This window comes from Trachypithecus francoisi, unplaced genomic scaffold (assembly GCF_009764315.1).
Source record: "Trachypithecus francoisi isolate TF-2019V2 unplaced genomic scaffold, Tfra_2.0 Contig00090, whole genome shotgun sequence".
In the NCBI taxonomy this organism is placed as follows: domain Eukaryota; kingdom Metazoa; phylum Chordata; class Mammalia; order Primates; family Cercopithecidae; genus Trachypithecus; species Trachypithecus francoisi.
Genome location: NW_022680471.1, coordinates 485,536 through 500,071, shown reverse-complemented (window position 1 = coordinate 500,071; position 14,536 = coordinate 485,536). Strand labels below are relative to the sequence as shown.

The 14,536-nt window shown below is 55.3% G+C and overlaps 1 protein-coding gene across 6 annotated transcripts in view; it reads right to left on the bottom strand.

Annotated features, from left to right (window-relative positions):
- The window catches only part of TRPM2 (transient receptor potential cation channel subfamily M member 2), an 88,019-nt gene extending 76,024 nt beyond the window's left edge, over window positions 1–11,995 (bottom strand). For 2 of the 6 annotated variants that reach the window (XM_033230219.1, XM_033230402.1), the window contains exons 1-3: window positions 11,865–11,989; window positions 8,398–8,660; window positions 7,524–7,612 (exon numbers count right to left, since the gene is read on the bottom strand). In XM_033230219.1, coding sequence (XP_033086110.1) covers window positions 7,524–7,612; window positions 8,398–8,559 — 251 coding nt within the window. In that variant the 5' untranslated portion in view covers window positions 8,560–8,660; window positions 11,865–11,989. Of the gene's footprint in view, window positions 1–1,428; window positions 1,464–7,523; window positions 7,613–8,397; window positions 8,661–11,864 lie in introns of those variants that run through there. The other 4 variants (XR_004441613.1, XM_033230497.1, XM_033230797.1 and 1 more) reach the window with 4 other exon arrangements.
- Window positions 11,996–14,536: the final 2,541 nt, after the last annotated feature.

The following is a 14,536-nucleotide window of genomic DNA, read 5'->3' as shown; positions in this document are numbered from 1 at the left end:
TGTAGTCCCAGCTACTCAGGAGACTGAGGTGGGAGGATCACCTGAGCCCAGAGAGGTGGAGTGTGTAGTGAGCCGAGATCATGCCATTGCACTCCAGCCTAGGCAACAGAGTGAGACTCTGTCTCAAAAAAAAAAAAAAAAAAAAAGGCCGGGCGCGGTGGCTCACGCCTGTAATCCCAGCACATTGGGAGGCCGAGGCGGGCAGATCACGAGGTCAGGAGTTCAAGACCATCCTGGCTAACATGGTAAAACCCCATCTCTACTAAAAATACAAAAATTAGCCGGGCGCGGTGGCGGGTGCCTGCAATCCCAGCTACTTGGGAGGCTGAGGCAGGAGAATGGCATGAACCTGGGAGGCGGAGCTTGCAGTGAGCCGAGATCGCGCCACTGCACTCCAGGCTGAGCGACAGAGCGAGACTCCGTCTCAAAAAAAAAAAAAAGTATGAATAATCAAAATAGAATTCTAAAAAATGTTCAAGTAACCCACAAAAAAAAAAAAAAAAGAGAGAGAACAGAAAACAAAAAAAAATGGCAGACGTAAGCTCTAACATACCAATAATTACATTAAATATAAATTTTCTAAATACAACAATTAAAAAACAGATTGTCAGAATGGATTAAAAAAAAAATAGGACCCAATTATTTGATGTCTACCAAAATCTCACTTGAAGTGTAATGACACAGGCAAGGTGAAAGAGAAAGGAATATTAAGCAGTTAAATAATATTGACACAAGGCTGAGTGTGGTAACTTACACCTGTAATCCCAGCACCGTGGGAGGCCAAGGCGAGTGGATCACTTGAGGTCAGGAGTTCAAAGCCATCCTGGCCAACATGGTGAGCCCATCTCTACTAAAAATACAAAAATTAGCCAGGCGTGGTTGCACGTGCCTGTAGTCCCAGCTACTTCCAGTCTCCGGGAGGTGGAGGTTGCAGTGAGCCAAGATGGTGCCATTGCACTCCAGCCTGGGTGACAGAATGAGATTCCATCTCAAATAATAATCATATTGACACAAGCAGCAACTCGGATATCAAGCGCGCTGTGCTGAGGGAAAAAGACATGGGTCATGTAGCGTATGATTCCACTGATGTAACAGTCTCAAAATGACACAACGATAGGCATGAAGAAAGACTGGTGGTTGCAGGGTTCAGGGATGATGGGGGAGAAGGTGAGCTGACCATACGGAGGAAGTACAGGAGGAGTTCGGTGGAGATGGACAATGCTCTGTCGACCATGGTGGCAGCTACACAAATCAACATGGGAAAATGACACAAGACCAGGTGGGGGCTCACACCTGCAATCCCAGCACTTTGGGAGGCTGAGGCAGGCGGGTCACTTGAGGTCTGGAGTCCGAGACCAGCCTGACCAACATGGTGAAACTCCATCTCTACTAAAAATATAAACATTAGCTGGGCATGGTAGCGCTCACCTGTAGTCCCAGCTACTCAGGAGGCTGAGGCAGGAGAATCGCTTGAACCCAGGAGGCAGAGATTGCAGTGAGCTGGTGTGGTGCCACTGCACTCCAGCCTGGGAAGCAGAGCAAGACTCCATCTCAAAAAAAAAAAAAAAAAGACATAAAACTAAACACATGCATTCTACCAGCTTGAATTCCTGGCTTGGGTACTGTACTATGGTTATGCATAATGTAACCACAGGTGGAACTGTGGGGCCTATCTGTAGTATCTTTGGAACTTCTGTACATCTATAATAATTTCAACATAAAAAGTTAAACACACACACAAGTGGAGGCTCCGAGCAGATGACACGGAGCTAGCACCTCGCCCAAGGTCTCCCACCTCCTCCCCTCGCCCGGGGACGGCAGGAGCTGCCAGAGTCGCTAGCCTCCAGGACCTGCTGCTCTGCCTCCTCCCCTTCCTCTGGCAAGAATGCAGCAATCTCTTTCTTCAACTGCTACCTTCCCTCTTTTTTCTTTGTAGATTGAAGTCTTTTTGTTCCTTTACTGCAATTCATTGGTGTTTCAGGGCAAGAAGAGATACATTTATGTGTTCTTTATAACTTATTTAATTGGAAATCCACAAATATTTTTAGATTCCAATGTTTTGTTAGTAACAAATAACCTAGAAAAGTACAGATGAGGCCGGGTGTGGTGGCTCACGCCTGTAATCTCAGCACTTTGAGAGGCTGAGGCAGGCGGATCACAAGGTCAGGAGTTCAAGACCAGCCTGGCTAATATGGTGAAACCCTGTCTCTACTAAAAAAACAAAAATTAGCCAGGCATGGTGGTGTGCACCTGTAGTCCCAGCTGCTGGGAGGTTGAGGCAGGAGAATTGCTTGAACCCGGGAGGTGGAGGTTGCAGTGAGCTGAGATAGGGCCATTGCACTCCAGCCTAGGAGACAGGGTGAGACTCCATCTCAAAAAAAAAAAAAAAAAAAATACAGATAAGACAGGAAAAAAACACACAAAAAAAACTCTAAAACCAGATGAAACCTGAACCAGATGGCACAGGGGAAAGACCACTGAGCAGTAAGAAAGGAAATGGGTTTCCCCGCCACGTATTGACTGTGTGATTGTGGATACTTCTACACTCAGTTTCTCAATCATTAAAAGAGGAAAAATAACTCCTCCCGGATGTGCACCCTACAAAACCGTACAAACCCCTAAGGTCGCACTCAAGGCACTACAGACTTGCAGGGATCTTGCCAGCACCTGATGTCAGAGGTGAAGCCAGCTGGATTTCTGGGTAGGGTGCAGACTTGGAGAACTTTTCTGTCTTACAAGAGGATTGTAAAATATGCCAATCAGCACACTGTAAAATGGACCAATAGGTGCTCTGTAAAGTGGACCAATCAGCACTCTGTAAAATGGACCAATCAGCAGGACATGGGCGGGGACAAACAACGGAATAAACGGTGGCCACCCTCCGCCCCACGCCCAGCCGCAACCTGCTCAAGTGCCCCTTCTATGCTGTGGAATCTTTGTTCTTTCTCTCTTCACAATAAATGTGGCTGCTGCTCATTATTTGGGTCCATGCCACCTTTGAGAGCTGTAACACTCACCACAAAGGTCCGCGGCTTCATTCTTGAAGTCAGTGAGACCAAGAACCTACCAGAAGGAACCAGCTCCACACACAATGTGACCTCCACAGTTTACGGATGAGAGACCTGGGGTCCGAGTTAGGGAGAGGAGTTCCCTGGACAAGGACCTCAGCTCTCCCGAGTCTTGCTCCAATGATGCTCCAAATGTCCTTGTATGTTCCTAACAGCCTATCACAAGCTACCTCCTGTCCCTCTTGAACTATCACCTGATGAGACTGGAACTTAAACCTGCATGGTGTTTGCAAGCCTGATGTGATGCTGGAAACTGCACTGTGGCCACTGACCCAGAAATTACCTCATCAGAGAGCTTGCTCGGAACTCGGCCCAGATAGGCATAAACAGGACGCCACCCGCGGCACCCCACAGGAAATGAGAGCTCTTGCAGGTGCACTCTCTCCAACCTGGGCTCCTTCCTTCCACCTGAGGGGGGCTCCCTGCTCACCTCCACCCCCCGCATGTACATCTGAATTCTGAGGCATCCCCTCCACTCTCTGCGCTTCATAGATGAGGAGGATGCCTGGCGGCCCAGGGAAGAGAAGCCATGTGCCCAAGGTCATGAGATCCATGGTGGTAAATGTGAGCACCAAGGTCTGGACGGGGGTGTCCAGAGCAGAAACGGAAACAAGACGAGTCTGTGCGGAGCTGAGGAGGATTAGCAGGACGTGGGGCTAAGCAGTGGGATTACCCGGGCAGGTGTCGAGGGCCTCCAGGTCTGGACGAGCAGGGTGGAAAGAGCCTACCATGCTGAATGGAAACATGTAAGTGGTATAAATAAATCTGCTTCAAAAGCTGTGTTTGTGGTGGAGGATGCTCACCACTCATTCCGCCCTGGTCTTTCACAAAACGGAGGGACATTCCATCCCCTCCTCAGGAAGGAACAGGCTGGAACACACCTGGCTCCTCTTCCTGCTGCAGTGACCACCGTGGTTGGTGAGAAGAGAGAGGCTTCTGTGCGGGACAGCCTCGGCATGGCAGATCTGCGGCTGCCTTCTCAGAGGGGCCTGCTTTCAAGGTGGTGTCTGGGAACGGGGCTTTTGGAGCGTCTCTCCATTCCCTGACTGCTAGGAGTGCTTTGCCGGGCCTGGACTGTTCCTGCAATGGGTTTATGAACAGCTGCTTTCCTGCTGGGAGTCTGGGATTTGGGTGGTTGCCATGCAGAGGGACCCACATGGCCAGCGCAGGACACACGCCCTGGGCTCTGAGCCTCAAATGGACTTTGCAGATTGCCGCGTTCTTCTCGGCTGGAGGAAGGAGCACGCATGGCGCCTACACAGGAGAGCGGCAGCAGCCTGTGCTCAGAGTCTCCAGACTGGGTCTGTGTCTTTCTCCTTTGCTAAACCTATCACGTAGGCCTTCACCATGATAAACCTTAGCTGTATGCACAGCTGTGAGTCCTAGCAAACCCCTGATCATGGGGGATGGCTTTGGGGACCTTCAGAAGCAAGTCTGTCCTGCTTACATCTGATCCAGGTCAGCACCCCTTCTTCTCTGGGCCCTGCTGCCCCAAGGTGAGAAGCACGCAGAGCTGACCAGCAAAGGCCCAGACCCACGGCGCCTCACCTAGGCTTCTCAGGACATAGCAGGTCAGGGTGTCAGCAGCATTCACTCTGGCATTCACTCACAAAACCAGAGTGAGGCCGGGCGCGGTGGCTCACGCCTGTAATCCCAACACTTTGGGAGGCCGAGGCGGGAGGATCACAAGGTCAGGAGATCAAGACCATCCAGGCTGACACGGTGAAACCCCATCTCTACTAAAAATACAAAAAATTAGCCCAGTGCAGTGGCGGGCACCCGTAGTCCCAGCTGCTCGGGAGGCCGAGGCAGGAGAATGGTGTGAACCCGGGAGGCGGAGCTTGCAGTGAGCCGAGATCATGCCATTGCACTCCAGCCTGGGCGACACAGCGAGACTCCGTCTCAAAAAAAAAAAAAAAAAAAAAAAAAACCCAGAGTGAGTCCATCTTGAATAGGCACTGGGTGAAATGAGGCTGAAACCTACTGGGCTGCGTTCCCAGACGGTTAAGGCGTTCTAAGTCCCAGGATGAGACAGGAGGTTGGCACAAGACACAGGTCGCAAAGACCTTGCTGATAAAACAGGATGCAAGACACTGGCTAAAACCCACCAAAACCAAGATGGCAACAAAAGTGGGCTCTGGTTATCCTCGCTGCCTATTACATGCTAATTATAATATATTAGCATATGAGACACTCCCACCAGCGCCATGACAGTTTACAGATGCCATGGCAATGTCAGAAATACCCTATACGATCTGAAAGGAAGAAGAAGTCAGTTCTGGGAAATCCCCACCCCTTTTCCCAGAAAACTCATGAATAATCCACCCTTGTTTAGCACATGATCCAAAAATAACCATAAAAATAGCCAACCAGCCAAGCACAGCGGCTCATGCCTTTAATCCCAGCACTTTGGGAGGCCAAGGCTGGTGGATCACCTGAGGTCAGGAGTTCCAGACCAGCCTGGCCAACATGGTGAATCGCGTGAACCTGGGAGACGAAGGTTGCAGTGAGCCGAGATTGTGCCACTGCACTCCAGCCTGGGCGACAGAGTGAGGCCCCATCTCAAAAAAAAAAAAAAAAAAAAGCCAACCAGCAGCTCCGGGAGGCGGAGTTTTCTGGGAAAGGGGTTCCCAGAACTGATTTCTTCTTCCTTTCAGATCACATTGCAGTGAGCTGAGCTCGTGCCACTGCACTCCAGCCTGGGAGACAGAGCGAGACTCTGTCTCAAAAAATATAAAATAAAATAACAACACATTGGCCAGGCACGGTGGCTCATGCCTGTAATCCCAGCACTTTGGGAGGCCGAGGCAGGTGGATCACTTGAGGTCAAGAGTTCAAGACCAGCCTGGCCAACATGGTGAAACCCCATCTCTACTAAAAATACAAAAATTAGCCAGATGTGGTGGCACATGCTTGTAATCTCAGCTACTGGGGAAGCGGAGGCAGGAGAATCCCTTGAACCCGGGAGGCGGAGGTTGCAGTGAGCCAAGACTGCACCACTGCACTCCAGGCTGAGTGACAGAGAAAGACTCTGTCTCAAAAAAAAGAAAGAAAAAACCCACACGACAACAAAAATACAAGTTTTTTAAATGCAGTATAACTATTTTTATAACATCTACATTGTAACAGGTATTATGAGTAATCTAGAGATGATTTTAACTATGCTGAAGGATATATGTAGTTTATATGCAAATACCACACCATCTCGTATCAGTGACTTGATATGAGAGATGGGATTTTGATATCTGTGGGTGTCCGGGAACAATTCCCCAGGGATGCCAAGGGACAGCTGTTTTACTGGTGACCGTGAAACTCATGATGTACCATGTACACTAGAGGTTACCGGCTACTTTCGCTGCCTCAGCATCTGCTCCTACTACTGCCCAGGGAGAAATGGGGCCCTTATCCAAGGAGGGGCCACCCTGGGGCAGCACAGCCTTCCTCTGTTTCCCGTGCACAGGATGCTCCTCCCTCCCCATATTCAGTAAATATGAGCTAAAGGCCACTCTCTGGGAATTAATACAACATTCTGCTTTGGTCCCAGCCCCCCAAAACTCAGCATCTAGCAAGAAAGATGAACACAAAGGCACATAGCGACAGCACGACAGCTGGGATCAAAGAGAGACACGCGGTGTGGTGGGAGGGAAGCTCACTTCCTGGTAGAGGTTGTGTAGTCAAGGCAGGCTGCACGGCAGAGGCAGCATCTGCTGTAGGCCTTGAGGGATACGTAGGAGCTCACCAGGCAATGAAGGAGTAAAAGGAGAAAGCGTGTGGCCCATTTGTGGAAGAGCATGAAATGGGTGTGGCTGGGGGAGGGCACACAAACATGAATCAACACTCTGTCGGTGTCTAAAGGGGCGCCAACGGTGGGGAGCACCATCGGCTCAGGAGGGCCATATCCCGCCGCTCAGAGGCAGTGGCCATGTTGCCTGTGATGGAGTCTTGGCCACACCTGAGTCGTGGGCTCTGTGGGGAGAAGGGGTAAAGGGGGCTCTGTGGGGCCTGGGGGTAAGTCAGGCCTCTGGCTTTGGCAAGCTGTGCAGGGGGGCTGTCTTCTGGCCGTGGACTCTCCCTAAGACCCTTCTAGTTCCTGGACCCTGGGACTCTCTCTCTGGGGGTGGGGGCAGGTGTGGAAATGAGAGGATTAGAGGATGCACCTGTGTTCAAACCACTGGGCCTCGCCGCACGATAGTGCCATGATAACCCTGAACAAGTCACCTAAACTCTGCACCTTGGTCCCCGCACCTGCGAGGCAGGATGAGGGTCAACCGTCCCCCACAGGAGGCTTGGGGGGTAAGGTGGAAGTGCTCTGTGGACTCTAAGCCTCGTACGGACACAGAGGTATCTCCACTGACCCTTCACCAAGGCCCTGAGGGGTCTTGGCCTGACCAGCTATTCCATGTGGGATCAGAATGGAAGACGTCAAAGGCCTTACACACAAATCTCATCACTTACCCAGCATCAGACAGTTTGGAACTTTCCACAAAATACATGCATTCTTTCTTCTTGATGTTTTCAGGAATCCATGAACTGAGGCTTTCTTGCTGAAGGTAAAGAGGGTGTGTTGAGATCCTCCGACGTTCGAAACAGCACCCCCAGCCCCCCGAGACACATCCGTGCTCCTTGAGGAGCTTCCACACTGCTTGTTTGAAGGAAGCCTGCGCGACCCCGAGCCGAAGATTAGAAGCACCTTGCCAAGACTCTCAGGTGGGGATTCAGGAGGGAGGAATGAATCTAAGAAATCGTTTCCACTTGGGACCGATTTGAATGTGCGCACTTTAGTTTATACAGCAACACCACCTTCCCTGGGAACAATGTGGTGTGGTGGAGAACGTGGAGGCTGGGAATCTGGGGACCTGGATCTGGCACCATTGGGAAAAGGGCAGCTACCCTCCTGCCTGGCTGGCAGGGGGTCTGCAAGACTCCATGTGCTTTCAACACACTTGCGTCTTTGTATCCAGGACTTTGGGGAAAGCTAGCCCAGGCCCAGGCCCTCCCAATCAGACAAAGGATGTGAAATCATTATGCAACAAGGTAAGCATGGGTAACAACAGAGTTCCAGGACTCTAGCGCAACATTTTTGAGTTAACCCAGTGATTTCCCAATCAGACCAACCATGGGAAATGATTGTGCAACGCAGAGAAGGCCAGAAAGGCCAGCCACGCATCACCCTCCCCAATTGTGTTTTCCCAAGGGCGTGGCTGGGCGGGCGCCCTGGAGGTCAGCAGACCCTTGCCCACCCCCGTCGTCACAGCCTCAAGCTGCAACCTGCCCAACAGTGACCTCCGTGGCCACGTGCCAGCTGCAGGCTGACCGGCAGAAAGCTCACCTTGTCGTTGCCAAAGGGGCACTGCGGCCTCCAGCCCTTGAAGAGGCTGCTGTTGCTGCGCCAGAGATTGGAGACCATCCCCAGATCAGCGACCCTCCTGGGCGGCCCCACAAAGCCCTCCTCCTGCTCAGAGCCAGCTTTCCTCAGAGCTGAGGGCTCCATCCTGGGACCTCCACGCCAGCTGCAACCAGGCCTGCTGCCCTCAGGACAGTCCTCCCTCCAGCTCGCTACACTGGGGGTTCTAGAAACACACAGGGTGGTTGCTGAAATAGATCAGAGACAGGAAGTGAGGCTGATGTTCTGAGAAGGCCACATGCTTCCTCACGTGAAGCCCTCATCCGGTTCTCTTCATCAGCCTGCACATCTTCCCAGCTGCCTGAGCTCTGTCCCTTGGCTGGGGCCCCTGGACACTCCGGGGGAGTACATGCACATGCAGGGGTCCCAGCGCCCATTCATAATGGTAACAACCTCAGGTCACTGCAAGGCCAGAGATAGAGCTCCCTCCCCGACGGGTGCAGCCCCTGCCCCCCAGCTGCACTGCACACCGCACAGAGAAGTCTCCGTGGCCAGCGCCAGCTGCCGGCGACGTGGTTTCGCAACCGTGCACAGCTCCTGCTTCCAGACACCAGTCACTGCTTTTCATGTTCCAAAAATAAAAAAATAGCCCCCACTGTCCACAAAGGAAGTTTCTTGTTGTTGATTTTTGAGACGGAGTCTCACTCTGTCGCCCAGGCTGGAGTGCAGTGACACGATCTTGGCTCGCTGCAACCTCCGTCTCCCAGGTTCAAGTGATTCTCCTGCCTCAGCCTCCCCAGTAGCTGGGATTATGGGCACCGCTAATTTCTTTTGTATTTAGTAGCAAAAGGGTTTCACCATGTTCCTTAGGTTGGTCTCGAACTCCTGACCTCAGGCGATCCACCCGCCTCCGCCTCCCAAAGTGCTGGGATTACAGGCCTGAGCCACCGTGCCCAGCCTAGAAAGGAAGTTTTGGGGAGTACCACATCTCTCCACTCCAGGACAAAGACAATAATTCAAAGGAATCTTATTCTCTCATGTCCTTTCTCCCTGGCTCTGATGTGGCCTTCATCACTGAGGCCATAGGAAGCCACCAGATGACTGCCCTCCCTTTACAGATGAGAAACATAAGCGAGTTCAAGCCCTGCAGGGTCTCCCTGAGCCCCTGGCACCCACAATGCGGTTCTCATGAGGTCATCCATGGTCACCCACAGTCACTGCCCCAAAGGTGTGAAGGGGAGGGTTGCTTGGAGGCAAAAGATCTGACTGCAATTCCCCACTCATCCCTGCCCTGACAGCCGATCTCTGACCATGTCCTCTCCACTACACATGACAGCCACTGTCAGACAAGCCTTTGCTCTGCCGTGCCCTCACCACATTAGGTGACTGAGCCCCTCTTGCGGGCCACGGAGCTTGAAGCTCGGTGCTGGGAGCTTGGGGCTGTGCTGCTGGCTGCTGTCCTGGGGCAGGCACTCTCAGGCCACCCCACCTCCCACACTCTCCCTCCTCCCCTTTGCCCCTTGGCCACACCACTAAATTTAACTTGCCCTTCCCGGCCTTTTCCTGCCGTTCTCAGAGCAGATGTTGTGCCGCATGCCAGTGGGGCCTTTCCAGGGCCATGAGCTGTCCCAGCAGCCACTGGCCTGGCTTCACAACCAGCTTCCAAGGGAAGCAGAGGGACAGAGACGTCCGCAGCGGCAAGAGGAAGAGGCGGCTCTAGAGAGCTCGCAGTTGCACCAAGACGACCCAGGACTGCAGGTGGCTCCCCAGGCAGGAAGTCCACCCTGCATGGGATGAGGACGGCTCCACGCTAGAAACAAAGGCTCCAGCGTCGGACGGGAGGGTCCGCGGTGAGGGACTCTCTGCCTTAAGGAAGACCAGCATGCTCTGTTCACACGCTCATCTTTCAGGCAGCTGCCCACCTCAGCACAACCCCTGGAGTCTTGTGCAGGTTCCTCTCATCCCAGCGGCAAGCAGGCCCCGGGAAGCAGGTCAGACCCGCTCCAACACCACCCCAGACTTTGCAGGAGGCAGCCAGGAGCCCCCGTGAGCATCTGATGCCCGCTGTGGGGGGCCACTGGCTCAACCCAGTCCCCAAAAGGACGTGTGCCTCAGCCCAGGGGTGCAGAACCCTGAAACCCAGGCCTGGTAATGACCTTCCCAGGGCCCATCCAGCCCTCTCTGAGGTTCTTAATCCCTTTCTCATGGGTCACCTGAGAACAGCATGGGCCACCTGGTTCACAGCTAAAATTCTCCACCAGCAGCTGGCACAGGTGTGAGTGTTGAGAGCACTCAGGAAGGAAATGAACTTCCAGAAGACAGATGCATGAAGCAGGCTTGAGCAGGGCAAGGCCCCATGTGGGGTGGATTTCCAAACCCAAACCCTGCACAGAGCTCTTCCCAGGAGAAAGGGGTGCAGTGGAGCCCCTGAAGGATCGTGGGTTGGGGCAGCATTCCGTGCCCTTCAGGGTTAGACACTGAGCAACTCCGTCCTCAGCCCCAGGGGCCCTGCATGGCAGGGGTGGCAATGGGAAGACCACTCCCACCTGGGCCGAATTCAGGACGACTCGTTGGCACCTGAGCCTAGAACCAGGCAACTCAAGAGGATCCTGGTGTGCCTGCCGCCCCCAGCCCAGCCCAGCCCAGCCCAGCAGATTCCTCGGGAAATGGAAGGTTCTGTCTGGGCAGGGCGGGCCTTCCGCACCAGCAGGACTGGGACAGGCGCGCCCTGCCCTCCCTCAGTACACCGTGTGGCCGCCCTGCCCTCTCTGGAGGTTGCTCAGGCATCCTCTGAAATCCCCGCGTGAAAGCCAGCCCTTCCGAGACTGGACAGGCAGAAGCAGGTGCTGGGACAGAGGAAATAAGCGTCCTGGAAGCGAGCCCTGCGGTCCGGGCGGACTGGCAGGGGCCGAGGACGGCTGAGTCCCTCATCTCCCGGTCCCCTTGCGCCAGCTGGACAGGGTCGCCCCAGCGGCAAGGCGTCCCGCGGACAGACTGCACCCGGATCCGAGTCAGCGCCCTGCGCCTCTGCACACACTAGGCGCTCCAGTCCGCGCCCCGAACCCTACCGGTGCCTCTGCACCAGCGCCCCGAACCCCGCCAGCCCCTGCACCCCGCCGCGCCCTGCACCAGCGCCCCTGCACCCCGCCGTGCCCTGCACCAGCGCCCTGCACCCCTCCTGTACCCCTGCACCCCGCCGTGCCCTGCACCAGCACCCCGAGCCCTACCCACGCTCCTGCACCCCACCGCGCCCTGCACCAGCACCCCGAGCCCCACCCGCGCCCCTGCACCCCACCGTGCCCTGCACCAGCGCCCTGAACCCCTCCTGTACCCCTGTACCCCGCCGTGCCCTGCAGCAGCGCCCAGAACTCCTCCTACGCCCCTGCACCCCACTGCAACCTTCACAGGCTCCCTGGCCGGCCGCCTCCGTCCCTACACCCGGGCTCACCTACCTGCTCGGAGCAGCCCGCGCCCCGGCGTCACCCGCGTCTCCGCGCAGCACGGCCTCCCTGGCCCCGCGGGGCCGTCCGTATCTCGCCCGAGCGTGCGCCGCGTGCGCGGTGCAGTGGAGCCGCCCGCAGCGCTCTGCGTCAGTCAGCCCGGAGAGCGCCTCCCGCGCCGCGTCCTGCGCCCGCAGTTAGAACCAAGGACACGCCAAGGAAGAGGAGGCCCACCTGCGGGCCCGCCCTCCCAGGAGACCTGGGACCGGACACTCGCACGGATGTGTGCCTTCTGAGGGTTGGGGGCACCTGTCTCCTTTAAACCGGCGATTATCTTTAAATCCTGAATAGCCAGCGGGAGCGGGACAGGCAGGACAGGAGTCGCAGGGGGACCTGGGCCTGAGTGAGACCCCCCCCCAACAGGACTCAGGACCACCTGCTCAGAGACCTCTGCAGCCCCCTCCCCCAGCACTCCGGATATGACCCCAGAGCCAGGGACCATTCCCAGTGAGACAGGCAGGACCCCAAGGCTGGGGCAGGCTCAGAGCCTGCTCCCTGGCTCTGTCTCAAGGAAGGGGACAAGAGCAGCCAGAAAGACCAAGCCCAGCAGTCCGCATCACGGCAGGTGCCGGCCACGGGGCCCCACGGATGTCTAACTCCACCCTGTGTGGTGCCCACTCTCTGGCTTGGGGAGGGACAGGGACTGCCCTCTGATGCCTGAGAAGGTGATTGCACTTTTCCCAAATGGCCTAGACCACCCAGATGCCCTTTCACTCCACAAAGCCACGCAATCCGCCCCTGCCTTGCCACCAGTGGGCAATACCCGGCTGCCATTCCTGGGCCCCACTGGCCTCCGTGTCCAGGAAAGTGAAGAGGCCCTGTGGCCTCTGATCTGGGGGGAGGGAGGGTGCCCCCCAACTCCTCCTGCCTGACCCGCACCCTCATTTCCTCGCTGGATGCGCAGGCCTTCTGCCCAGACTCCTGCCCTGAGCACACGCCTCTGGAAGGCCCTCCGCAGATGAGCCAGCCAGCAGTGCCCGCGTGCTGGAGCATGGCCGCCACCTCACTAACCCACCATGCTGGTACCTGCAAAGTGGTGGGAAAGCGGTCAGAGCTCCTGGTGTAGGACAGTACTCAGGACACCGTGCTCTGCACAAGCATGGCCGGAAGCTGCCCTCCAGAGTGGCCAGCAGTGTCCCCACAGACCTGCAGCTGTGCCTGGGGCCGCACAAGCAGCTGCTCTGCCCTGCTGCACGGCACAGTCTTCCGTCCAGTCCACCCTACAAACTAGAAGTGCTCGATGGGCACCTGCTGCAGGAGTTGGGTTCTATGACCACCAGCCACATCCCCAGCGAGGCGTCTTAGACCCTCCTTAACAGGCAAAGGAAGAGAAGACCCCCTCCCTTTCACCTGCTCCGTGTCAGCAGAGCCCCATCCAGTGCCCCTGCCCGGGGTGCTTTCTGGCTGGAGAGCCATCTCGTTAACTGAAAACACACTGCAGGGCAGTGAATATTTTATAAGACAGTCATAACTGCCGAGCCATCCGCAAGACGGGCTGGGCGCTGTTTCCAAGTATCCTGGGCCTCTGTGGGAACGTTATTTAAGGTGAAGTAGTCGCCAAGATGACCGTCTCTGATGAAACAGCCGGGCCCACATCGCCCTGGGAGCGGCTCCTGCCTTTCTAGAGAAGAACCGCACACTCCACAGAGGGCCATGTCTGTCTGCCCGGACGCTGCTGCAGTAGCAATTATGGGATATTCTTCCCGTAAAAGAGAGGACGCGTGACCATAAAACCCGAACAGGGCAGGTACAGATCTCCATTGCGAGTCCTCTCGAGTTCAGAGAGAGAAAGCACTTGGCACAACGTGTTTCTCACAGTGTGGGCACGAGGCCTAGGTAAAAAAGGCCCCTGCTCTGGCAGCAGGAGAAAACCACAACTGGAGAAAAAGGCAGTGATGGGGCCACAGGCACTGGCACACTCTGGTCCTGAGTGGGACGCAGGAGCAGGTGACAGGCAGCGGGCTCCTCAGAGGAGACTCCAGGAAGGAGGGAGGCCCGAGCTAGAGCAGGGGCAGCAAACTCTGCACAGGGCTGCATGGTCGCTGCGGCAGGTTTTGCCGGCCACGTGGTCTCTGTCCCAGCTCCCAGCCTCTGCCCTTGCAGTGGGAAGGCAGCTGTGGGCCATTCAGCTGACCCTGAACGACACGGATTTCAGCTGCAAGGATCCACTTCTACGCAGATTTTCTTCCACCTCTGCCACCCCTGAGATGCTAGACCACCCCGTCCTCTTCCCCCTTTTCCTACTCACGGGAAGACGACAAGGCCTTTATGATGACCTGCTTCTACTTTTTTTTTTTTTTTTTTTGAGATGGAGTCTCACTCTGTCACCCAGGCTGGAGTGCAGTGGTACGATCTCCGCTCACTGCAAGCTCCGCCTCCCGGGTTCACACCATTCTCCTGCCTCAGCCTCCCAGGTAGCTACGACTACAGGCACCCGCCACCACGCCAGCTAATTTTTTGTATTTTTTAATAGAGACAGGGTTTCACTGTGGTCTCGATCTCCTGACCTCGTGATCAGCCTGCCTCAGCCTCCCAAAGTGCTGGGATTACAGGCGTGAGCCACTGCGCCTGGGTGACCTGCTTCTACTTAATGTGAATATATTTTATCTTCCTTGTGATTTTCT